The sequence below is a fragment of the Plutella xylostella genome, chromosome 10, assembly GCF_932276165.1.
Source record: "Plutella xylostella chromosome 10, ilPluXylo3.1, whole genome shotgun sequence".
Lineage (NCBI taxonomy): Eukaryota > Metazoa > Arthropoda > Insecta > Lepidoptera > Plutellidae > Plutella > Plutella xylostella.
The window spans coordinates 11,405,303-11,432,626 of record NC_063990.1 but is presented as its reverse complement, the minus strand read 5'-3'; the positions used below and the strand labels follow the sequence as shown (position 1 = coordinate 11,432,626).

General features: G+C 39.6%; 4 protein-coding genes across 4 annotated transcripts; 3 read left to right on the top strand and 1 right to left on the bottom strand.

Annotated features, from left to right (window-relative positions):
- The first annotated feature begins 48 nt into the window (after window positions 1-48).
- LOC105391161 (hyccin) lies at window positions 49-10,387 on the top strand. The gene is made up of 9 exons (XM_048623432.1): window positions 49-260; window positions 399-619; window positions 943-1,111; window positions 1,427-1,521; window positions 3,487-3,615; window positions 6,372-6,460; window positions 6,808-7,064; window positions 8,564-8,680; window positions 9,781-10,387. The coding sequence occupies exons 2-9, from the start codon at window positions 422-424 to the stop codon at window positions 10,194-10,196; spliced, it is 1,470 nt and encodes a 489-aa protein (XP_048479389.1). The 5' UTR covers window positions 49-260; window positions 399-421; the 3' UTR covers window positions 10,197-10,387.
- Window positions 10,388-11,527: 1,140 nt separating this feature from the next.
- Window positions 11,528-12,307, top strand: LOC105391150. Its single transcript, XM_011562583.3, has 2 exons — window positions 11,528-11,811; window positions 12,120-12,307. Exons 1-2 carry the CDS (start codon window positions 11,623-11,625, stop codon window positions 12,258-12,260), a joined length of 330 nt encoding a protein of 109 aa, XP_011560885.3. The 5' UTR covers window positions 11,528-11,622; the 3' UTR covers window positions 12,261-12,307.
- Window positions 12,308-12,546: 239 nt separating this feature from the next.
- Window positions 12,547-14,734, bottom strand: LOC105391134. The gene is made up of 5 exons (XM_011562563.3): window positions 14,407-14,734; window positions 13,910-14,045; window positions 13,653-13,738; window positions 13,278-13,434; window positions 12,547-12,886 (listed from the first exon to the last, which is right to left on the bottom strand). The coding sequence occupies exons 1-5, from the start codon at window positions 14,479-14,481 to the stop codon at window positions 12,720-12,722; spliced, it is 621 nt and encodes a 206-aa protein (XP_011560865.3). The 5' UTR covers window positions 14,482-14,734; the 3' UTR covers window positions 12,547-12,719.
- A 1,148-nt stretch (window positions 14,735-15,882) lies between these two features.
- On the top strand, window positions 15,883-26,564 carry LOC105391122. Its single transcript, XM_048623783.1, has 17 exons — window positions 15,883-16,127; window positions 16,575-16,706; window positions 16,936-17,085; window positions 17,408-17,594; window positions 17,823-17,945; window positions 20,029-20,130; window positions 20,469-20,776; window positions 21,109-21,282; window positions 22,044-22,128; window positions 22,556-22,692; window positions 22,728-22,829; window positions 22,874-22,975; window positions 23,020-23,121; window positions 23,166-23,271; window positions 23,303-23,563; window positions 24,385-24,478; window positions 25,678-26,564. The coding sequence occupies exons 1-17, from the start codon at window positions 15,952-15,954 to the stop codon at window positions 25,857-25,859; spliced, it is 2,523 nt and encodes an 840-aa protein (XP_048479740.1). The 5' UTR covers window positions 15,883-15,951; the 3' UTR covers window positions 25,860-26,564.
- Window positions 26,565-27,324: the final 760 nt, after the last annotated feature.

The following is a 27,324-nucleotide window of genomic DNA, read 5'->3' as shown; positions in this document are numbered from 1 at the left end:
CGACTGGACATATTACTGGAAAAGTGTAGATCATATTTTTTTTGTGAAAAAAGTCAAAATGTCAAAAAATTGTGGTTTGTTGTTGTGATTACTGAAAATTTTATCATGAGTTTTTATTATTTTTAAATTAAATTCCTCAGCGCTAAACAATATTTGGAAAAGAGACTACGGTATTTAAATTATTTATAAATCGTCAAAGGATCAAAACATAAAATACATAGTCTGAAAACAAAATCATATTTTATCATTATTTTATACAGGTATGGCTATTGTTTACACTTTCGTAAGTAAAAACTTAATTATAAATTTATCAACTGATCTATTATGATATTTTTTATATTACTTGTAATTTGATTAGCGTGACTAAGGTCACTTTTATGTCGTCATCCTTTTTACAGGTTTCCAGATAACTTATAGAGCTATGGCTGAATGGAAACATGTCATAACAGAGTGGCTCTCCGAGTACTCCTCATTACAGCCAAATGAGATCAAGAGTTTTGCAGCTGAGCATGAGCACAACCATGAGATAGCCACTGCTGTTTTTAGCTTACTCTACAGTGATAGTGACACGGAGACACAACAGTCCAGTAAAACAGAGGATGGAGAGCAATATGAAAAGGTAAGCAATGTACTTATATAAAGATTTGAGGCTTGACAAAAACTGTCCACAACCCAGCCTACCACAGCTAGCTTACAGTGGTAGGCATTGGTAGACAAAGTTAGGTATATTTATCAAGAAAGCTACAATATAACAATTTACAAATAATGTAAAATGTTATGTGTGTCTCATTTATTAGGCTGAGACAAGGTTAAGGCCATCCTCTCTAAAAATTCCATTACTTGAATGAATTTGAGATAGGGCTAGCCCAGCATAAGTCTTGGCTAACATGTAAATGAGGTACTTATAGCAATAAACAATGTTTTTATACTATTTTTTTTCAGATTCTAGAAGATGTATGCGTGCAGTTGTTTAGCTTCTACCGCTCGCAGGAGGTGGAGCTGCAGCGGTTCACTCTGCAGTTTGTGCCGACGCTCATCTTCAACTACCTGAGCCTCGTTGCTCAGCAGGGCACCAGAAAAATATGCAGATGCATTGAAACTCTACTTATAAGTAAGAGAAATAAATTAGTTTTTGTAGTTTTACTAATAAAACTGAAAAAGATCTTATGTGTGAAACATTAGGAAATAACCAATCATGAAAAGTTTGGTGAACTATTATAACTTGACAAAAACTTTAATTGCAATGTGATAAGAGTTGCAGCCTGAAACCCTGAAACTATGGTTTCATAAATCTAAAGCAGAGAACTAAAGTCACTTTGATCAAATTAATTGAACACTTCACACTTTGTTTAATGCAGTTTCTGCCCCGTTGCATAAAAAGAGATCCTTTTTATAGTTATATTACATCCTTATTTATTTACTTCAGGTATCTACAACTATGAAGTGGTGGATGAGGCAGGCAAACCCAAAGTAGTCTCATTCCGACTTCCATCCCTAGCACAGTCTTCTATTTACCATGAGGTATGTATTTCACCTTTACTTCTTACATAGGACACCTTCATTATCATTATCACATCAGTACATAAAATATGCCCTAACTCTTTTACCCTTTGCATGATTTGGATTCTGATATTATTTAAAAGTTTATTGCATATTACAGGTTGGCCCAAAGAGTGACGTCCAAAGGAAAATGTTTGATTCCTTAGGTCAAGGGGTAGCCAAATCACCCCCATGTATGTTCAGCAATTTTTATTATTTACGAGTATAATACAATTATCTCATAAATCTTACAACTCAGACTTAAACATTTTACTAAGAATGTACATTCAAAAATGTAACTTAAATTAAAAATATGGTCAATAATTTTATTTTCCCTTTAATTTGATACATTTTCTAACTTAATTAGTCCTTAGTAATGACATAACAGGAATATTTCAACTTTCTGAAACAATTTACTAATTAGGTAATTTCCACCCAGGTACAGTTCCCCAAAATTGATAATGCACATAGAAATCTTCGTTCTAGAATTGTTCGGCAACGGTCGTATTCCCGAGCGTTAGAAAACTATTATGTATTTAGAGTGGTTAAGTGCATTTTCTTCATGAAATTTTAGTAGAATTTTGTAAAAGAGATAATTGATTTATCAGTAACGAAATTTGATTCGATAATTCATAATATTCCATAATATTAAAATTTACTTCGAAAATGTTACAGTAGGTACTTTTCAAGTGTCTTACTGAAGCTGATGTAAAGATGGATGAAAGAAGGTTTGAATAACACAAGGTTTATATTATAAGGAGAAATGGATTTCAAACACAGGTTTATATTAATTTTTTTAAATCTCAGTTCAAAAGTATTTACAGCACTGATTATTTCACATTAATAAAAATGTTTACATTAAAATCTCAGTTCAAAAGTATTTACAGCGCTGATCATTCACAATAATATTACAATTACAAACTTGGTCTTTTGGGTGTGGCTTTATTGGCAAAGTGAAGTCTATCAATGTGACGTATATTTTATTCTTAAATGTGCCTCATAATATGGCATCTCCAAAAATAATTAAAGTTGAAATTAAATTCACATTTGAAAAAAATAACAAGAAGGATGTGTAATTGCAGCTCTTTATAATTCCACAAAAGTAATATTGATCTTGACCTTGAGACCCTTGACTGATCGGTGACAGCCACCGACCGCCCAAATTGTTTTCGATTATGTGTCACATGATATTGACTACTATTTCTTTCGAACAAGGATCAAAATGCAAGTGCTTTGTTTAAGAAATGATTCGGGTGTTTCCGGGAATACGACAGTTTGCGAAGATTTGCATGCGCATTATTAATATGGGAGAACTGTACCTTTGAAGGCTGTTTTCTGCAAATAATACTCCATTAAGCAATAGTTTATTTTTATTTTTATGTAATTTTGGAACCTTGCGGAGTTTTTAAAATTAATAAGGGACCATGAGAATATCTATTTCAATTATTAATTTCAAGTTGAAAATTCAGAGCAGTCTAGCTCGATCGTTAAATTCGAACTTTCGATATAAAAATAACTAATTTACATTACAGCTAGGAAGCTGAAACTTTTATGGTTAAAAGAACAACTTAAGAGGATGACACAAAAATAAAAAATAATTTTAAAAAGTTATCCAAAAAAATTATAAAACATAATTAATCCACTGAGGTCGATTTTCATAGAAAATTTGTAAAAAATATCATAACTCCTAAACTACTAAAAATTGCTGAACATACATGGGGGTGATTTGGCTACCCCTTGACCTAAGGAATCAAACATTTTCCTTTGGACGTCACTCTTTGGGCCACCCTGTATAATCTAAAGTGGGTTCAAGACACGTACTTAAATGAAATTTTATACCATTCTAGAAAATCATGGACATTTTCACCTCCATAATAATGCCACTCCATTCATCACAATTTTTTCCTCATAATCCATAACTATATTTATATTTTGAATTTGTTCCAGCCGATGTCGCTCGGCCCCCAGTTCCTGACAGAGAGCGCGCTGCGGCGCTGGGAGGAGTGCGACACGAAGCTGGTGCGCTGGGGCCCGCTGCCGCAGGTGCAGTCGCTGCACGCACAGAACCGCCTCAAGGTTAACTAACTAGCTGTTCCCGCGCGCTTCGTTTCGCCTTAAAAAGTTTTCCCGTGCGAATTCCGGGATAAAAAGTAGCCTATGTTCTTTCTCAGGGTCTAGAGTAGTCTAGACCATATGCATATTGCATAACAAATTTCATTCAAATCCGTTGAGCAGTTTTGGCGTGAAAGAGTAACAGACGGTTCTACCTTTTTTGGCATAAGATTTATTTGCCTAATCTCGTATTGCATAGTAACGTTTGGTCAAAGTCTCGTTACGCCGAAAATCGTATGGCATAAATCTCGTTTAGTAAAAAGTTATTTCGCATAACATTGTTTAGCCTAATAATGGTATGGCCAAATCTTGAATAGCCTAATAATGCTATGGCATAGGTTTATTAGGTTTATACAAAGTAATAATATTCGCTTGGCTTTAACTTTGACGGAGCGTCTCCCTACATAGCGCAAACTGGTGCCTTGTATTGATTCCGCTGTTTGGAAAACGCTCCGCTCCGCTTCGCTGCGCTCCGCTTTGGTTTTGATGAACATGTGCACCTAACACGCTCCTCCTCGCTTTGCTTGTCGTCGCACCTATTTTTAGGTTTCGATCACATGGGGTTTGTAATAATTATATTGGTCGTTAACTTTCGATTTTTTTGATCATACAATATCGTGATTTTCGGGATGCAGGAGAAAAATACCACAATTTGTACATTTACTACATGCTTAATATATTATTTATTAAGATAACATTACGAGAAACAAGATTATACATAGGTATAGACGAACATAAATTTGAGCAAACGAAACTTAGGTGTTTAAAGATTGTGCCTAAAGAGTTTTAGACGAAACGAGCCTTATGCCACATAAGTCTTGGCAAAGTGATGGTTCGGCCAAAAAAGTTTAGACCATACGAGTTATGCGAAATTAGTTTTGGTCAATAAAGATTATGCGAGATGAGCGGAACCCGTAACAGACAGACAGACAGACAAAGTTACTTTCGCATTTATAATATTAGTTAGGATTAGGATAAGCTTGTGTTTAATTAATTTATTTAATTTATTAGTATATAATTTAGCAAACAAGTCCAGGGCAAACTGAAAACCAGCACTGCATAGATCAGTGTTTTTCAACCTTTTTCATGATGCTCCTGGTATAAAAAATATATTTCGCGATCCCCTTGACCCTTTCGGTTTTTTATCATGTATGTATGTGTATGTTACAGTATTTATTCCTTACGACGTATTTATAGTACATACCTACTTATCGGATTTAAAAACATATTTTTTTATTTATTTTACATATACATGTGTGTACGACTAATGCCATTGCGACCAGGAATTTATATTGAAATTAGCTTTATCTTTCTGACTTTTATGAGTATTTAAATAGCTAGAATATTTTTAAGGGTGAAATTAAAATGGAAAGACAAAATACCTAGCTTTACAAAAAAATTATAATAGGTACCTACTTGTGGTCGTCGCCTTCCACGCTATGTTTGCCTATTCGTGGTCTCTACTCGAGAACTCGTTTACCCCAACGGTTATCGGTTCTTCGGCAGATATGACAAGCACACTACCTCTTCAGCTTACATATTTTGATAGCTATGTCGGTAATCTTAATCCTCTGACTGACGGAAACCTCATTTCTGATACGATTTATGAAAGAAAAACCCCAAGAATAGCTCTCTCCATAGCACGCTGAGCGACTCTAAATCGGTGGACTAGTCCTACCGTCAGTGCCCACGTCTCTGCACCATACGTCATCACTGGCAGGACGCACTGGTTGAAATCTTTTGTCTTCAGGCTCTGAGGGATGGCCATTATGGCCAAGGAGAATATGTGACGAAGTTTCCCGAATGTAGCCCAACCCAGTTGGATGCGCCTTGCATCCTCCTTGTCGATGTCGAAGTTGCTTCTGCCTAGCCCAATACTCTGGCCGAGGTGGACATATTCTTGCAAAACTTCGATTGTTGCCTTACCAACGATGACCGACTCCGGTTCGGTTTGATGTGAGCATTGTACATGAAGCGGAAGTGTGACATGTACTCGCCATTTACACATATGTCATGTCCTTTCAAGTCCAACGTCTTAGAGACATTTTCCAATGCATTGGTGAACAGTTTCGGAGATATCACATCCCCCTGTCGCACTCCTCTTTGCAGTTGGGTAGGTCTTGTCTTATGGCCCTGTACTTGGACAGTCATAGTAGCGGCATTGTACAGACTCAACACCTCGATATTGCGCCAGTCCATTTGAAATCTCTGCAACGCTTCCAAAATTGCCCAGGTCTCGATGGAGTTTTCGTAGTCCACAAAGGCTAGATACAGAGGCTGATTATAATCTTCGGGTCTTCTGTATAATCTGCCTTACTGTTTCTGGATGTGGTCTATTGTACTAAAACAGATCCACGATGGGATAGTTTAATTAATAAAAAACAAGCTCAACCTTCGCATTTAAGAAAAATATAAGTAAAAGTATTTTAAAAGTAAGAGTCTCTTAATAAATTAATAATAATTGTCTTTATTGTTTTTTTTTACTAAAGGTCCAAGTTTTTTCACCTTTTCGCGACCCCCCTACAGAAGCTTCGCGACCCCCCAGGGGGTCGCGACCCACAGGTTGAAAAACACTGGCATAGATTATACGAGGTATAACTCGCAGCTTTGCTGAGTTTGTCCTTTTGCCACCTTTTAATCATAAGTTAATTTTGTATTTGTGTTTTATTGTGTTTTTTCGATTATGTGGCAATAAATGTTTTTTCTTTCTTTCTTTCAAGGTCATGTCGGCGCTGCTCTTCGTGTATAACCGGAACTCGAGTCTACTGCAGAAGCTGTCGCTCAGGCATTTCTGTATTGCTGCTTCTAGGTTTGTGTGTGTTTTCTTTGTTCACAGTTTAAAATACATCTGAATAATAGAGGATTTGTGATTGACAAAAATCCTCTGAAGGGTTTTGGCTGAACTGCTGTTTTTCGGCTTATTTTTGCTAGCCAGAAAACAGATCCACTTGGTACACCATCCCATCGTAATCATCAGCCCGTAAGCGTCCACTACTGGACATCGGCTTCTTTCAAGCAATTATGATATTCAAAATCCTTTACATAGTACATTAACCAATAATCCTTTCTTCTGGTAGGAGCCAAAGGGTTAAATCCATGCTGAATAACAAACAACAACCAGTAACACTAACAACAAAAACCTTCTCCAAATTCCAGAATAGTAACGCAAGGGTTCCAACAGCACAAGAACGGCTCCCACAGCAGTTCCTACAACTCGACCCCGCGCATCCCCGTGTCCCCGCACTTCCTCATAGAACTGGTCGAGGGCATCTACTACGCCATGTTCAATGAGTTCTATACGCTGGCTCTACAGGCCGTCCGGGATGTGAACCAGAGGGCGCAGTATGAGCTGTTCCCCGATGTGATGTTGGTTACTAGCGCGGTGATTAACTCTATACAGAGTATGCCTTCAGGTGAGTGGTGATTATAGTTATTTGGTAGATATTAACACTTTACGGAAAATACTTAGAATGGGTTTGAAAATGGATTGGAGGCTATCACTATACATCCACTATCACTCAAATTATAACTTGGTTACAGAGCCTTAATCTTAATACCAATGTCAGTAAGACAAATATGCTGCATTTTAAAAATTACAATACTTCGGATATTAGTCTGGATGTAAGGATTGATGACAAAAGGGTTGATTGTGTAAAAAATGCAAAATTCTTGGGTTTGCATATAGATGAAAGCCTGAATTGGAAAAAACATATAGAAACCCTGGAAAGTAGGCTTAGTAGTTTCTGCTATGCGCTAAGGTGCTTGTCAAGGCTTGCCACGAAAAAAGCAGCTATCGAGGCGTACTATGCTTTCTTCCAATCACGGGTAGTATACGGTTTAGCATTGTGGGGCGGAAGCACAGATGTAAGCAAAATATTTATCTTACAGAAAAGATGTGTGCGTATTCTAGACAATCTAGAGTCAAACAGAATATCTTGTAGGGACTCATTTAAAAATCTGAAAATTCACACATTAACAGCTCTCTATGTTATTGAGTTGTGCAAAATAATAATGCGGTACCCAGGCAAGTTTCCCTTAAGACCTGAAGGTGAAAGCAGCAGACTTAATGAAAGATATAAGTATAACTTAGAAATACCTAAAAGTAGAACGAAATCTTATGACCGTACAACAAAAATGGCTGCCATCAAAGTATTTAACAAACTGCCAGATGACATCAAAATGCTAAAAGGCAATAAATTCTTAAATAGAGTAAAACAATTTTTATTGGTGATAAGTCCCTACAGCCTCAATGAATTTCTTGAATTTAAATGCGAATAGGTACCTACTTATAACGAATAATAATAAATAATTCCATTAGTGTATAATTATAAATTGTTAAATCTATTTTGAATTGAATTATCAAATTGAATTGTAAATGTAATGTCATTAATTGTTATTGGTCTATTGTAAATAATGTATAATTATAAATTGTTAAATCTATTTTGAATTGAATTTTCTAATTGAATTGTAAATGTAATGTTATTAATTGTTATTGGTCTATTGTAAATAATGTAAATATTAAAATACTATTTTAAACAATAATATTGCTACACCCATGGGTAAAATGACATTGTGTCCATAATGTGCTGTGTAACATCTTACTGCAACATGTTATTTATTGCAATAAATATATATTTGATTTGATTTGATTTGGCTTCATGAATTGACGAGAAAAACATGTGACGCTTTGCAATTCTCGTGAACATAGAAACTTACTTCTATGAATACGGATCTGTAGTCGTATAAACTTTATCGTGTATAGATAAAGAAACCATTTGTAAATGGCAGATGGACTCATTCTATATCGCTCTATCTCTCTTACCTTCAGTGCATAAGAATTTGAATGGAATGATTTGTGTTTAAACAGATGGTTCTCCCACAAATAAATAGTGATCCAACTCTTAAATTCCAGGTCAGCCGAGCGACGGTCCGATGGGCATCAGCGTGGCCTTGTCTCCAGCTACCAACACCGTCACCATGTCCAAGTCCATGATCACCAACGCCTCCTTCCGGACCAAGAAGTTACCAGGTACACATTTAACCAGGAACCTTTACTGTCACATGGCACACTAATTACACTATAACATAAGCTTTGGGGCATTATCACACTGGTAATTTATTTAAATTGTTTCAAATCGCCCGCGAATCGTCAGTGTGATAAGACCCTTATAGCATAGTAAGTAAGTAATCTTTAATAATGTATGTTGTATCAATATGTCAGAAAGGTAGTCAATAGTAAGTAGGTAGGCGTCTCAACCTCAACTCACATAACTAGCGACATATAACCTCACCTCCGTGAATGACCGACAAGTTTAGGCATGATCTAAATCTAAATACTAAACTGTGTCCCACTGCGCCTGACAGATGACGGGGCGGCCATATTGCTGCCGCACGCGTGCGCCGCGCGCGCGCCCGTGGGATGCCCCCCGAGCCCGCGGCATATTGTACTCAGCGACACATGCCACCTCGACCTCAAAATAGACTCGTTCTCTATCGGCTCTAAGATCCTTGACGGGGAATACTGGAAGCGATCTGTCAGCACACCTGATGATGATGATGATCACATATCTGATAGCTCCTCGTGCGAGAATTATAGGGTCACATATCTATATAACTGACAGGTACTATGTTGGGTCAATCTCAATTAACTCTTAGCACTGACGTGTATGTGATCGCACGCAAAGTCTCAGTCTAAACAAAGGCATAATACGTGACCCCACAAATGTTTACGGTTCTCAAGTCTTACAAATATCAAAGCTTCCATGTTTCACTTGCAGATTATAAATAAAATGTACCACTTCTCGGCCAAATATACTCGTTCAATAAGCACAAAATCTATCAACACATACATATTAATGTACATTCATAATCCGCTTCTGATATGAAAATGAAAAACTAATTCGGTAAATTCAACTATGTATATAATTGTAAATCTTTGATCAGTACAAATAGCATCACTGTCAGCTTCTGAATAAAACCTCGCTTCTCATTGTAGATACGGCCGGTCCATTTTTGATCCCACTTTCTCTATTCTCACAGGTTTTGCCTTCACAATACTGTAACATCGTCTGGTCACACCAATACCACCCCCACCAATGTAATCCTAACGTTCTGAATGGTTGTTTACAGATGACATTCCGATCCAGGCGGGGCAGCCCGTGGACACCGACGCTCTTCAATCAATCACTGAGGAAGGCGAGGGGGAGGGGGCACTAGCGCGGGGGGGACCTCGCACCTCCAAACCCAAATTCACCCTCGGGAAGAAAAAAGATTCCAAAGACAAGAGCATAGACAAAAAAGTCACTCTAAAAGATTCTTCTAAGGCTATATGGAACTCTTTGAGCGGCGGAGGCGATGCGGTAGACTCTTCACAGAAGGGCAGTGTAGGGGATAGCTCTGAAGCTAATGGGAGTATGAAAGATGAATTATCACTTGCGTCTGGACACAATAGTATGGAGACCTCGGACTCTCGTTCGCAGACCACTGACTCTATGGATATAGAGACGACTCCCCGGTTCGCCGCCATGCAAGTCAGTTCGGTGTAAATTATGGCGCAGTGGGTGAGGATTGTATGGGACACTTGCACTGGATAACTGGATTCCCTAGCTGGTGAAATAAACTACATCGCATGTAGTTTAGTATAGAGTCTGATGTGTATAGAAGATCTTGAAACCAGTGGATCAGTGAAAAGCAAGGTTGGTGCAATCGAACTTAACTTTTTAATATAGTAAATCATATCCAGAGTCGTGAGCACAAGTTTCGATCCTCCGTTAACGTTGCGTTTCATCAACTGTCACTGTCAAAATGTAAGGCAAAGTTAGGTCCAAAAGTGACATTTGTTTTTTCCATATGTTAGGTGGAATTTCACCAAACGCTAAACGTATTTAGTAGCCTGTCATACGTCTATAAGTTAGTACAAAATGTATTTAAAATTTGATTTAAATACGTTTAGCGTTTGGTAAAAGTGACCCTTCGTGTAGATTCGAAAATAGTATCGAATCCTATGCTCGCGCCTCAGTCTTGTTGTATTGTAACGGTGTGGGTAGGGCCGTCATAAAACTATGTCCAGTTGGAAATATTTACGAAGCGTCTAATAGCAAAGATAATCAACTCTAAGTGTTCATTCCGAATGTATTTGAATAAACCTAGTTCTGGTGAATGTATACTTACCAATAATACGGATTGGGTGTTTCGGTGTATAAATTATTGTTATAATCGGTGTAGCGGTCTAGTGACTTATTCTTGTGGTGTAAAAGGATGTATACTTGTATAGGTATTTAACGTTTCATGATATTAAATCGGAGTTTACTAACATCGACGCAGATTGTGGAGGAACGAAGTACATCTAAACTTTGTATAATAATTGTTTTTATATAGATAAATGAATTCACCTGACTTTACTGTACATAATATAACCTGTTTTATGTTCCTACCGAACCCAAGTGAATATTCATTGTCAGTCTAATAAATATGTTTATTTTGAAAAGTTACATACACAGCTACTTTAAAATGTATAGTGTAAGAAATTTGTTGTTGTTACATTAATTTATAAACGAAATTTTATCTTGTTGACAGTATTCTCCAATATACTTCTATGTGTAAGTTGAATATTTGTTTTACTTGCTCTTCGGACCAAGCCGAATTGTCACTGACTGATTAATTACTCAAAGTCAATATATACTTACTTACCGACAATTCTGTAAACATAAAACATAATATTATACAGATACGGTTTGAGAGACATACGATAATGTATAATGTTTATCAAAACTCCGCGTAGCAGTAGGTACCTATACAATCTACTCACAATTCATCCGTCGCTCTTATCTTTGACATAATGAACTATGTTCTCAGATTTCACACTGTTCCCAGTGACTCACGCATCACACACAAAACATACTTCATTACAATACCTCGCGTATTTCGGTGCGGCTTGTATACAATCCAAAAATTTAACATTTTTACTTTAAAATGAAATTATCAATAGTGCTGTGTGTGTTTCTCCTCTGTGTGGGGGTGTCCCTAGCCAGTGACCTCATGGTAGGCACCAGCTATAACAACCGCCTGGTGTATCAACAGAAGGCGGAGTACATGGCATTCCCCTTCAAGAAGAGGGTGAAGACAGTGTTCTATTCGGACCCGACACAGCAGATTATTAAGGTAAATTTGAGTTCTATTTTTGTGTACACCTAGGCATCTCTGTTATATTTATCTTCATGGCAAAATTCGGATCAGTTCGATCGATTAGTCGATCTACTCTCTTGTCAGTGATAATAATTTATTGTATCCTATCCACATCCTTCTCTTCATAATAATTTGAGATTTACAAAATCAAGACTCACAACTAAACTGACTGGCTAGTCCAACTCTAGTCTCTCATCGACGACGACGCCCTTAAAAGATATCCTACCTTGTTTTCATCCTACCTTCTACCACCAAGCTATAAATAACCTCCCCATATCTTCCAGGGCGTGATAGCTCGAGACCTGGACCACACGGAGGCGGTGGCCACGGTGATCGCGGGCGGCGTGGGGACGCCCTACGTCAACATACGGCTCAAGAGCCAGCGCGGCACCGCACTCAACTACCAGATTGAAATATACGCCTAGATGTGGAAAGAGGGATGTTTTGTGTTGAAGTAAATGATTTGTGCGCTCGTCTTAGTTTTCTTTTGTTTTTTGGGATACCTACATACGATATCTTATGCTCTGCTGGTAGGAGACTCTAGGACTCACACACCTTTTTTGAATGCGGTGGAGAGTATTTTGAGAACAGGGATCTCTGAATGATGAATAAAACACCAACATGACAATAAAACTACTTATCTTATTCATCTGACATAGTGCGTTAAGCCGGGGGCTCATATTGCCCCCGTCCCTCACAGTCAGACTACTGGCCGTGATTATCTGAGATAGTGCGCCACGTCGGTGGCATACATCTCTCTCTGCCCCGTCTCCTGCTGCAGCAGCAGCCGTCGCCGCGGAATTCGAATCAAATTATGTATTTGTGAAACATAGGTGTATAACATGATGGTAGGGTTTTAGGCGATGCTCTCGGCCTGCTCGTGTCTATCTCATATAATGCGTCACATCGGCTCCATACATCTCCCGCTGCCCGGCCTCCTGCTGCAGCAGGCGCCGCAGCCGCGCGAGGCTCTCGGCCTGCTCCTCCCGCTCCGTGAGCTGCACCAGCGCGGGCAGGCTGCACGAACACACCCACAGGTACCACATGCCCACTGGAACAGGAGAACATATACACGTTACACGTTGGTTAAGACAGGAGCAAGAAACATCTATCGAGAGTCAGGAGCTGTCATTTGTTTTGCTCGTGAATGCATGGTCCAATCACAGCTCTTCAGTAACTTTAAACTGCTGGTAGATCGTAAATCTATTGCTGTCATGCTTTAACAGCATACGGCAGAAAGTGACAGACTCAGAATTAAGGTCAACATTGATTTATATAACTTACGTACTACTAGGCGTAATTATCGGTCTATTTGGGTAGCTTAGTTTTCCATAATACCCTCTAGTAGTAGTCTTTGATACCCTCAGCGACTTAACATGGCATCAATGAAGACAAAGCACGCTGATCGAATTTGGCATCACCATCATCGTCTTTATACTTACGTAGCAAGAACCCGCTCAGCACGCTCGCCCCAATCAGCTGCCCGATGTCCATGGAGTTCTCCTTGGCCACGACCAGCCACGTGGTGAGCAGCCCCGCTAGAGCCAGCAGCCGCGCCAGCTCCGCCACCACGAAGCCCAGCATCAGCGTCACCATACACTGGAAATAGCACCGGGGGGCTACAGTGTCGGTTGTTAGGTGGTAGGGTGCATGAAAAGCCGAGTGCCGTATCAACTGTATAGGTATGTCTCGAGCACCTTGGGCAGTCAGTAACAGCTTTCTTTCTGTATGTGATCTTATAACTATTTGTCAGATCGTCGACTGGTCAGGTTAATAAGGAAAATAAAATAAAAATATTAACTAAGTTAGGTACTTACATAATAAGCTCCATAGATGTATAATCCGCACAGCACTATGTAAATGGTCATTAAAGTTATCGTTACTGTTAGATATTTATTTGGATCTGAAAATAATATTTTATTTAAAACTTTTCGTAGGGTGCATGCTTCATACGATTATAGAATTTAATTCAAGATACATTTGGCATAGGGCTTGGCTAGGTACCTATGCCTATACGAGCTAGGTAAGTACCTACTACGTGTTTTAACAGTTTTGTAGTTTTAACTACGCCTACCTGCTAAAATGGTTTCAAACACAGGTTCGGTGTACACCAACTCCATATCGTTAATCCAATGCGTTAATGTTTCTTTGATATCGTCTGTGTAGCCGTACGCTATACTGCATAGTACTAAAACTATAATTGCCTGTATCTGTAAGTAATGAAAATTAACATTATGATTGCATATTTTTAAGTGTGTCGCTCGATTTCTTCATTGATGATGCAGTAAGGGACTTCTGGGATCACCGTGGGGTACCTACACGACTTCCCGAGTGGAGACCACAACAACTGGCTAACGTAGCTAGGGACAACATCCAGCCCGCTGGACCGACGACCTCAGACAGCAATACTAGGTTGCTGGTAATGGGTGAGGAGGAAGGTAGAATATAGTGATTATTAAATTGTTGAGATTTATAAAACGACGCGAACGTTAAATTTGAATTGAACTACTTACCGCTCGGAAACGGATAGGAGATAAGTATTAGGTCAACATTAGGTAGTTAAGCACTTACTAACGACAATACTCCTATGATTATTCCTCCAAGTCGTAAAGAGAACCAAAAACAACAACTGTAAACCAAAACCATGGTTAAATAAACACTTTACGAATATAAACTACTTAGTTACGTAAAAAATTCACATGATTTAAATAATTTGACTGCTTTTAGCGGCAGAAACGTCTTCATATCCACGTCCATTTGATGAATGCCGCATCGCATGCAAATGGTATTTCGTTGTTTTTATAAACTTATTATAACAATAACACGAATGGTATGCAATGAATATTAGATTTATGTAATGGATATCAGTTGAAAAGATCATTATCACGTCGAATCAATGCCGATGGCGGAGTAGGTAGGTACCTATTTGGTTTGGTACCCCGCAGCCTACCATCATATATGTATAACTAAGTACTTAATAGTATTGTTGTATAAATCGCGTGACTAAACAAACACAATTATTTAATCAATACCCATAAAATACATAACTAGTGACTCTGTTTGGAACTTTATGTACCTACTTACCTAAGTACTTACTTACTTGGGTACTTTGTAACTGTAATGTTTGTATCATTTATGGCGAGCTGTTGGGCTGTTGAAAGGTATATCGATCCACCCGATTACCAGTAACTACCTGTAAGAACTTACAACCACCCTCATATCTAGATGTAATTTGCCTATGTTGCTCGGCCTGAGTGAATATTGACAAGAAACATAATCTTCCACCCCTTACTTGCTTTCATTGGCTGCTTTGATTGGAGTATTGCCGGCAGAAGCGTCGGGCAGTGTCTTTATACTAAGACTGCGTCGTAAAGGAGCGGATACCAAATAAGTAGTTCATATGATATAATAATATAATACCTACAAGATCCATTCCGGACGCGGTTCTTTCTCCTAAAAGGCGATGCTAGGTAGGGTAACGATCAACCGTAGTGCAAAATAGATAAAACGAAGAGCGGGTGGTTTCGCTTGCAAGACACACAATCCATGGCAAGGAGCCGCAATCGACAGCAACTCATGAAAAATACATTCTACATGCTGGCGTCACACTTATCAAGGTTTGCGGGTACCTATCGTGCTATCGTGAATCAGGACTTGGCCAACGAGTGCCCGCGAACCATCACAAAGTGTGTCTCCAAGCCCTGTGCCATGCCATTATTATTCTGAGCTGTGACGAGTCAACGGGAGAAAAAAGTGAACGCCGGTGCGGCTTCTGAACCCACTTCCCCAGTTCTTCAGTCGCTAATTTGTTCCCCTAATAGCTCAGAGCTCAGCAGTCAGTTTAACTCAGGTACACTCATAAACTGCCAAAGTTTTACTTGGTTTTACCAAATGGCTAGATAGTTATTATCCTGAGGAAGCGTCTCTTTTTTTGTTCTGTAGTAATTGTTTTATTCTGTGGCGTGTTATTCTTTTTGAAGTTTTTGATTTTTTTCAATATTTTCATGTTTTGCATCGATTGTTTCTACAAAAATTGTTATTTCATTTTGTATTCTTCTTGTAATCTAAAATGTGAAAATCTCACTATTGCAAACATATTTTAAAATATCGTCAAAGATGGAGTCTGAACCTGTGAACTACTTTATGTATTTACCAGACGAATTGATTTATCTTATATTGGGTGATAAAGTACTGAACAACACTGATGTTCTCAACTTCGGGGCTACTTGCAAGAGCTATCATGAGCTGGTCCTATCTGACCCGAGTCTTTGGAAACGAAAACTAAAAAACTCGTAAGTGATAATATATATGTACCATCTGTTCCCTTCCATATGCTTGGATTGAAACCCCAACCCCTTCCTTCCCACAGCTGTTTACTAATCATTTATCAAGAAATCATCATTATCAGCTGGACATAGGCCTTTCACAACCCTCTTGGCCTTCATTATCCTACTACTACTCCTTCAAACACCGTACAATATTGAAAATGAACACCTGAAACTAGTTGATGTATCAACAATTACATCCCTTAATTTACTCTTCCTTTCGTCCATTGATATGTTTATTAATTTTGTAAAGGTAATTATATAGAAGGGTATAGTGATGCAGGCTCCTTTTCCTATATCAGGGATGTGTTATAATTTATTTAAATTGTAATGGAACTTGCTCACCTGTTGGATTTATGACAATAGTATCATTTATTTGTACATAATGTTTATGAATTTTAATTACTGTTTCAGACTAAAACCTGATGTGTTTGAAGTCATTGAGCAGCATTGTGATGGGAACTGGCTCCAGCAAGCGACCAGCTACTACACTCTGAGGAAAACATTACATACTGAAATAGCAAACATGTCTCCTAAATTCTTCTGGTAAGACTGAATAATGTCATAAACAATATTTACTCACTTCTTAGTCCCAATCTCCACTTGGGAGCCAAGGGCAAAAGTGAAGCACCACCACTCTTCGCGATGTTGAGCCAGTTCAGGAAATTCACCCAATACATCCCTGCCTGGCCCATTTTTGCGGTGTGCATATGATTACAATGTTTAGACTTAACAAAAATCCTTGTTTTTTTTATAAAAAAATTGTTTATTTCAGGAGGCAAACTGATATAACAATGGATGATATGGCAGATGTAATCAAGTATGCATTGGTAAACAATATTAATTACTACCTGTGCATCTCCATTCTCAGTGAGATTGTGAGGAAGGAGCACAACATTGTGGGCTGGATCTGGATTCCAGAGAAGTGAGTCTATCTTATATATCTTTTGTTACTAGCTGTATAATTTTATAAGGTATTGGTTCCTCATTAGTGTTTTAAGGGACTGAGTGGTTCAGGAATAGGCTATCTCAGGTTCTGCGAAAATAAAAACCATACGGATATAAAGCATTTAGATATGTAGAATACAAATATGTGTATAGTAGATTAATAAAGTATTTGAGAAGAGAAGGAGAGTAAAGCTTTCATACAGATGTAAATGCAGTGCTCTAATTTAACATTACAAAATATATTTTAAACAATGTTTTGTATTTGCAAACAATTACTTAATTATCATATTTATTTACAGGCCATACAGGTTAACTGATGTCCACTATGCCAAAATAGTACTAAGATATCTGTTTCACAACTATCTAATGATAAAAGATGCCCAGATGCAGAGAATGAATGATTTGGCTCCAGAGAAAATTCTCCACTTCTTTTTACAATGGACTGACACCTCCATGGTCTATGAATATGAGGAAATTGACAACAAGGTGAGAATCAAACCGTTATTTAGAATCTCAACTTCTTCTTAATGTTCATCTTGATCAGATATGTCTGCCCAGATGGCAAGGCTAAAGCCTAATGGGTAATGGGAATCTTTACCAGTGTGCAGCCCAGTGTTATTTCTTATGATACTTTGACTATTTACCTATGCAATAAGTCAGGTCCAGACTCGCGACCCTCCAGACCCTCTTCATGAAACATTTGTCACGTTGCAGCTAACTGAGCTAGCAGAGCAAGTCCTTCAGTTGCTGGAGCCTACACACCCGGCGCGCCGCAGCGACCCCGCCGCGCGCGCCGCCTGGGCGCAGCACCTGGAAGACAACCAGTGGAACCCACAGGTAACTAACTAACTGTAATGGTTGTACAGCGCACGGCAGCCAGTGATTGTAAATTTAACAGAAGGTTTACTATATCCCATTCCGTGGGGATTTTGATACAAACAAAAACTACCCTTATTCGAATGTAACTAAAGTTCTAACAGAACCCTTGTTCTGACGTCTTTCCCCGTGGAATGGGATATAGTTAATGAGGAAGCATAATGAAAGTGAAACCACTGATTCGAATATTTATAGGATATACAGGGTGTCCCAAAAGTCAACGTCATCCCTTAAAGGGCTGATAGGTCAGCTCATGAGAGTCCAGAATATCACAATATTACCTCAGTAAAAACTCGATAATTTTCGAGATATTGTCACTTTTATAAATTTGCTGAAAATCGACACCTTGGATCAGTTTTTTGTGTGCCGCCGGTACAAAAATCCATATTGTTAGAATTTGTTTGGTGTTGCATCACCCTGTATAGCCCTACTATTGATCGCAGTGAAAAAAAATATATCGAGTAATGCTGTATGTTTAAAAAAAACACGGTTTTCAAAGTCATAAAAGGTAATCGTATTTTTTTATAAACAACTTTGACTCTACATACTGTAAAAAAAATATACCACGCAAACCTGGCACCTTATTTGAAAAGATTGCTCATTTAATGCAGTTTCTAAAATGCTATGAAACGTTGCTATTGTTTCAATTAACAAAAAAGTTATTCCTATTTTAGTACAAAATGACCTCGATGTAAAATTGTTTGAAGGAAATTTATCTGACTGAATTTATTAGGGGAAAGTCATGTTGGAATGAGTAAAAGTAAAATAGGTGGTGTGGCCGGGAGTGGGAGAAGTGACGTTGTCACAGTTAATAAAAAAAACGCATTTTGAGTATCTTTCTCGAAAAAAGTGGACTATAGCAACTCCACATTCCCCATAAATGTAGTTCATGGTAACGTACATTCCTGAGTAGTGCTAATGTGTGATATTGTACAAGTAAAACGCTTACACATGTACATTGTACACCCACAGTATCCATAAAAGGGACAGATCATTTTGTCATTAACATTACCTCTAATTACTTGTAATTCATTTTAAAGTTATTGTTAAACAAAACCAAACTCTCAAAATTATGATTATGACCATGAATGAGTATTATTTTTTGCTGATTATGTACTTAATATAATAATGTGGTGTTATAATTTTGAGAAATAAAAATAAAAGTCAATAAATGTTTGTTTTTTTAAATAAGGTGTAAAAAACGCAAAATATGTTTTATAAGAGTTTGGTAAGTTTTTTCTTAGCTATTTTTGCGTTATCTATGTTGCCACGGCTGACCCCACCACCTATTTTACTTTTACTCATTCCAACATGACTTACCCTTAATAAATTCAGTCAGATAAATTTCCTTTAAATAATTTTACATCGAGGTCGTTTTGTACTAAAATAGCAATAACTTTTTTGTTAATTGAAACAATAGCAACGTTTCATAGCATTTTAGAAACTGCATTAAATGAGCAATCTTTTCAAATAAGGTGCCAGGTTTGCGTGGTATATTTTTTTTACAGTATGTAGAGTCAAAGTTGTTTATAAAAAAATACGATTACCTTTTATGACTTTGAAAACCGTGTTTTTTTTAAACATACAGCATTACTCGATATTTTTTTTGACTGCGATCAATAGCAGGGCTATACAGGGTGATGCAACACCAAACAAATTCTAACAATATGGATTTTTGTACCGGCGGCACGCAAAAAACTGATCCAAGGTGTCGATTTTCAGCAAATTTATAAAAGTGTCAATATCTCGAAAATTATCGAGTTTTTACTCAGGTCATATTGTGATATTCTGGCCTCTCATGAGCTGACCTATCAGCCCTTTAAGGGATGACGTTGACTTTTGGGACACCCTGTATGAATTCATAGGAAGCAAAGTGATATAGTAACAGGCTAATCCTTTCACCACGGTGAGTCAGCCAAAACCAGAGTTATTTCAACCACGTCATAACTCATTGCTCACAAAACCCACTATACCTCCCCCACTTCAACATGTTCAAATACAACTCCACACTCTATAGTCTTGCTCACGTGATTGCATATTGCAGGACAGCGGCAAGGTGCTAGCGGCGCTGGCGCAGCGGCTGTTCAAGGAGCGGCGCGTCTCAGTGGCCGACGGGGCCAACCTCGAGACGCTCAACATCACGCGGGTGAGTTGAAGCTGTATGACTCAAAAGGAGCTACCAAATAATGCCGCGCGCTCCTCCCAAGGCCTCCTCGAGAGTTGTATATCAACAGTTTCTTGGACACCTTCGGCGCACCCCGAGCAGTCCGCAATCGGTGATAAATGCTAGTCTAACTCTTGTGTTTTTCACCGACACGATAATAGGAAGAATAGGGGTGAATGAATGCTTTTAGATATTTAATACAGTAGGTATATTATTAAGTTTCTGCATTCTTAGTTAGGTATAATTGAAAAAGAAGAAACTTTCGTACTTTCTAGTACTAAGCCTGCAGAACTTATTCACCACCTTTTTCTCCCCCCCAGACAATAAAAACCGGTTGCGGCCACGCGGCGGCCGTCGCCATCATCTACTCCGGAGTCGCACGACGCTGCGGCGTACGGATCGAACTGATCGCCTTTCCTCACCATCTCTATCTCGAGTACCGAACCACCTACCACCCCCTATCCACCCCCGCTTACGTCATCAACTTGAACACCGGGGATATAGGGAAGAAGCAACAGTGCCCGTTCTCAAGTGGGGTGAATGATGGGGATATCAAGTATAATTCGAAGTCGCTGCTGGATTACTTGGCGCGCGTGTTTAGGGAGAATATGGGCGCTATACAGAATTGGTGAGTGTTTTTTGTATTGTTGTGGCGTAATGGGAGATTTTCAACCATAGACAAAAATCGATTATAGGTGACTTCATACTCAACAGCACTGCATTTTTTAGATGCCGGCATCTTTAATCGGTTTTTGTCTATGGTTGAAAATCTCCCATTGTAATTTTGTTACAAGTTAGCTATGTGTCTGTCTATGGTTAGATATACATATATGTAGATTAATCTGCAATATGTTTCTGAATTTTAACTGATCGCATTTTTCTAGTACATTGCTCTTATTTAGTAAATTTAAGACGCTCACCATTCTACCGGTCTACAACCAATACAACAACACTCCTAAGTCCCTATTCCAGTAACTCGGAGAACCTGGTTCTGCTGTCGCCGCTGCTGCCGGCGGGACAGGAGCGCGGCGAGTACCGGCCGCTGGCGCCGCTGGTGGCGAGGAGGATAGCGGACCCCGCCCGCGCCAGCTTCGTGACCGATGACTTGATCAATTTGAAGTCTGTAAGTGATGCGTTTTTTTTCTCTTAGTTCCCGATATGTTACAGGTTGAGCCCTAGTTTTACCATACTCTGTTAGATCATAATAAGGGATTATTTTAGTTGTTGACTTTTGACACATCTGTCAAGAAATTGATGACATTACAATGTAACAGGGGTGTTAATGATCTAACAGACCATGGTGGTGGTGTACTTACTTACATTCAGTCAGCCAGTCCTGGCAGAATACCATCGCTGTGTTATTATTTAATTATAATCATAATATTATACTGAGTCAGAACCCTTTTGCTAATATTATAAATACACATGTTGCTTATCTATCTGTCTGTCTCATATTAATGTTGTGTGTTTATGTAATCTTAAACTTAATGTTAGTAATCTTGCTGTGTAACCTGTGTATGTGTTGTGTTAAGTAAATAAATAACTTATTTATCTATATATCTATCTATATGTTGCTTACCGAATTATTACAGACTGTACGCATGCGTGTGTTTATGATAATTTATCTGTTTTCATGTCAGAATTTTAAAGAATGTGAGTTAAAGTTAAAGTTTGAAGCATATTTAAAGTTTTCTTTTCCTTTTTCTTGTAAAACTAAACTGTTTTTTTTTATTGTGATTATTTTTATGTTTTGTTATATGCCTAACTAACTTAGTGTTGAGCATGTCTGTAATTGGTACATGTTATTGATAAGTACCTCTCTAACCTTTCTTAATTTATATGTGTATTGTAACATGTACTGTTGATGTGCCTTATATAAATAAATAAATTTAAATTTGGTTACAGATGAACGAATCGTACCGAGAGATCATATGGATGTTGACGAATACCCAACAACACGACAACAAAATAACAAGAAAAGTAAGAAAAAAACCATTTTAAATCACTTTAGTGTAATATTTCATTAGCGGTATACTTGCATGTATAGCAGTGACACCGATGCAGCGTCTGACAGCTGCCTGTGACTTAGCGTTCAAAGAAAACCGTCGTAGCGTCACGGCCAAACTACTAGGAAGTTTACCTTAATATCAACCCTTTAATAACCATCCTAACCAACCCTTTCCCTCCCACAGCCGGTAGTAAAGCACCACTCGCAAAGCGGGCTCCTGTACGTTAATATTAACCCTTCCTAACGTGACTTATCAAACCTGTCCCTTTTCTTTCGCCATTTCTTTCCTCCTTACATGACAGGGCCTTTGTGAAATGGTGGTAGAGTAATATGACAATGGACAAATAATTGTAAAATTTTACGTCCAATAAAGAGATATTCTATTCTATTCTATTCCAGCCAGTGGTTAAACAGCACTCGCAAAGCGGTCTCCTGTACTGCGTGGGCATGGTGTGCTACCACCTGCAGTACGAGTACGTGGGCGTGGTCCGCGGCTGGGACGCGCGCTGCCAGGCGCCGCCCATGTGGCAGGTATAGTGATGTGCTCGCAGTATAGTGATGTACCACACAGCGGGCTCCTGTACTGCGTGGGCATGGTGTGCTACCACCTGCAGTACGAGTACGTGGGCGTGGTCCGCGGCTGGGACGCGCGCTGCCAGGCGCCGCCCATGTGGCAGGTATAGTGATGTGCTCGCAGTATAGTGATGTACCACACAGCGGGCTCCTGTACTGCGTGGGCATGGTGTGCTACCACCTGCAGTACGAGTACGTGGGCGTGGTCCGCGGCTGGGACGCGCGCTGCCAGGCGCCGCCCATGTGGCAGGTATAGTGATGTGCTCGCAGTATAGTGATGTACCACACAGCGGGCTCCTGTACTGCGTGGGCATGGTGTGCTACCACCTGCAGTACGAGTACGTGGGCGTGGTCCGCGGCTGGGACGCGCGCTGCCAGGCGCCGCCCATGTGGCAGGTATAGTGATGTGCTCGCAGTATAGTGATGTACCACACAGCGGGCTCCTGTACTGCGTGGGCATGGTGTGCTACCACCTGCAGTACGAGTACGTGGGCGTGGTCCGCGGCTGGGACGCGCGCTGCCAGGCGCCGCCCATGTGGCAGGTATAGTGATGTGCTCGCAGTATAGTGATGTACCACACAGCGGGCTCCTGTACTGCGTGGGCATGGTGTGCTACCACCTGCAGTACGAGTACGTGGGCGTGGTCCGCGGCTGGGACGCGCGCTGCCAGGCGCCGCCCATGTGGCAGGTATAGTGATGTGCTCGCAGTATAGTGATGTACCACACAGCGGGCTCCTGTACTGCGTGGGCATGGTGTGCTACCACCTGCAGTACGAGTACGTGGGCGTGGTCCGCGGCTGGGACGCGCGCTGCCAGGCGCCGCCCATGTGGCAGGTATAGTGATGTGCTCGCAGTATAGTGATGTACCACCTGCCCCCCATGTGGCAGGTATAGTAATAATTATTATAAATCGATTTTATTTGTATATATTCTTAATTTATTTTTAATTCATTTCATTCATTTAAGCAATTTAGGTTTGTAAATATATGTATATTATAATTCTATTGTACATGGCTTTATATTGTATATTTTAGTTTAGATTTTGCATGTTAACAATAATTTTATTTAAATTTTAAATTACTGTTTACGTTAGTCCTATTGAATGCTGTTGCACGCCTGTAATTGGTGCATAGATAGAATAATAATACTTACCTTTAATTATGTCTTGATAATGTATGATCATATGTGCTGTTGGTGTGTCTATTTTTGTAAAATAAAATAAAATAAAATAAATAGTGATGTGCTCACAGTATAGTGACGTACCAATGACGAAAGAAAAAGGAGGACTTGACATACCCATGAAAAAACGTGCATACCTAAACTCAGCTGCCAATGCCAACTAAAATGGCGGCCAATTTCCTTGAAAAATTGGAACAAGCAAGTCGCTTTGACAACTGAAGTGCTTGTTGGTAGGTTGGTTGCAATGTCGTTTCTTTCGTCATTGGTTGGTTTGCTGCCACTTAAAATGGCGACCGGCCGCAATGTTGTCATTTTAGGCTAAGACAAAACTATTGTTGTCCTTTTTTACGTACGTGACGATGACGTCGTGCGGTAGACAAACGACCTTAATGTCTGTAATATTTTCAAATAAACGAATGTATTATTTACTTATTCCAAATGCCTGTCTATTCTAACCCACCCCCCTCTACCCACAGGAGCGCATGCGCGTGCACGAGCTGGCGGCGGGCGCGCAGCAGCCCTTCTACAGCGTGCTCGCCGCCGACTACAGCAGCCGCTACGTGGCGCAAGGTAATATATGCCAGATTTATGAAGATCACTCGTGTATATAGCACCTTATTGCTCCGTTGAATTATATCCTAGTAGCTGTCCCCGCGATCTTCGCTTCGCCTTAAAAAGTTTTCCCGTGGAAATTCTGGGATTAAAAGTAGCCTATGTTCTTTCTCAAGGTCTAGACCATATGCATACCAAATTTCATTCAAATCCGTTCAGTAGTTTTGGCGTGAAAGAGTAACAGACAGACAGACAGACTGACACAGTTACTTTCGCATTTATAATATTAGTTAGGATAGTTAGGATTAGGATTAGTTAGGATGTAGGAAGGCGCAAGAGCCAAGAAAGACGTGGCTTGATTGCGTGAAAGAAAATATGAGAGAGTGTGGAGTGAATGAGGATATGACAGAGGATAGGGTAAAATGGCGTGACATGACGAACAAAGCCGACCCTAAATAAGGATAAGGCAAGGAAGAAGAAGAAGATGCCTGTCTGTTACTCTTTCACGCCAAAACTACTGGACGGATTTGAATGAAATTTGGTATACATATCTAGACCCTGAAAAAGAACATAGGCTACTTTTTATCCCGGAATTCCCACGGGAAAACTTTTTAAGGACAAGCGAAGCTCGCGGGAACAGCTAATATGCCAGATTTAAGCCTCGTATTCACTAGGCGACAAATTGTCGCAGAACCTGTCTAGGCACATGTCGTCTACGTGTCGCCGCGACGTCGCGCTCTGTTCTGCGACGTCGCACGCGACTATACAGCGACATCTACGTGTCGCAGAACAGGTTCCGTGTTTTGGCTCGCGAGACAGAACTTCCTGCGACATCAGTCTAGCGCATAGAGTATATTTTTTTTACTAGGTCTAGCGACCGCTGTTGCAGAGTGTGGACGCGTGCGCGACTTCTGTATCACGACATGTTACCAAAATGTTCTGAGAACACGCACCGTAGATGTTCTGTAACAGTCTCAGAACTTGTGCCCTAGTGAATTCGAGGCTTTATGACAGACACTCGTATACACCACCTTATTGCTCCTTTGAATCATATCGTATTGTCTAGGCAGATTTAAGTCAGAGGGAGTATAAGAGTGTATATCCTAATCCTAACTAATACTATAAATGTAACACAAAAATACAACACCTGATTCATTGTAACAATCAATACATTTTTGTCATTCGAGTTTATCTAAACACAAACACATTTATTACAGAGAACCTGCGAGAAATGGCCGAGCCGACCCGCCTGTACCACCTCGAAGAAAAACTCGCCCGGGACTTCAGCCACTTCGACGGGTTCGCGTATGTGCCCAACGAGGAGAAGGAGAGCGAGTACCCGGGCGACGCGCCCGTGAGAGAGGCGTACCGGACGCATCTGTCCCGGGTGCTGTACTAGCGAGGACATGTTGTACTGGCGAGGAGAAGTTGTACTAGCGAGGACTATGTTGTACTAGCGAGGACAATGTTGTACTAGCGAGGACAATGTTGTACTAGCGAGGAGAAGGAGCGCGAGTACCCGGGCGACGCGCCCGTGAGAGAGGCGTACCGCACGCACCTCTCCAGGGTGCTGTACTAGCGAGGACAATGTTGTACTAGCGGGGACATGTTGTACTAGCGAGGACAATGTTGTACTAGCGAGGACTATCAAGGATAGTAAAGCGCGGGAGTCGCCACTTTGCACTGCTAGACGGGTGGGAAAACGGCTACTAAAGAAGCCCTTTGGAGGGAAAAGATAGTGGCTGATATTGTATTGTAAGCTGAAAAGGGTCTCAGTTAGTCATAGACAATTTCATTTCTGTAACACTGTATAAAACTAAGGCACAGAAGGAGCGATCGGCTGACGAGCCAGCTATCCTGTCAGTACTTAGAAAGACCAGAGAGGAAGAATTCTTTTTCTAGCACCATGTACACTGTGCATTTAAAACCTGCTTTGCAGCTTAGATCATGGGTATATGTATAAGTTATGGGTACGTGGTAATGTTATATGTGATCATGAATTGCCTAGTGCATATAGTATTATATTAGTTATAAGTGTAGCGTAGATTAGTCAAATGTATTGGTGTAAAAAGTTTAAATAAGCACTTTAATTAGAGCAGAACATATTTATCAGGGTGTCCACTCAAAATGTTCCGAAAAATTCCCTGACTTTTCCCTGACTTTCCCTGACCATTTCAGAAATTTTCCCTGACCAGAGATCAAAATAAACAAAAGCTTGATTTGAAAGTTTTCCGTTCAGTTGCTTCAAACTTATTATAAGAACTTCGACTGCGTAAAACATTTATACAAGGGGCAGTAAAATCTGTATATTAAGCGAAAGAGTCGAGATTGACTCAGGCAGGTCATTTTGAACAACACAAAATTCGAATAAAAATGCTTTTTCATACAAACTTTGTTAGCCAGGTGAAGTTTTACTATTGAAGAAAAAAATAACAAATCGCGAATTTGAAAAACTCGTAGACCCCTGAGTCACCCCATTTTAGCTATGTACACCTACCACTATTGCAACATTCTGTACATAGAAAGCAATGATAAATTAAGTAAAAATAAGTACCTACTTGATTTTTTGGTACAACAAAGTTTAAATAAGTTTATTTTGTCATAACGTGTAATAATTTTTTGTATTTGCGAAATTGAGAAATAAATATTTTTTAATGTCTATTCTATTCTCTGTATAGGTAGGTACCTGCACCTGGCTCTCTTAAATAAACTGCCTTCCTAAGCTTGGACCATTTCCCACCACGCTGGTCCACAGCGGGTTGGTGGGTTCACATACATAGATGTGCTAAATCTAGATATGCAGGTTTCCTCACGATGTTTTCCTTTACCGTAAGAGCGATGGTGTGCATTTTACTTTAGTTAAA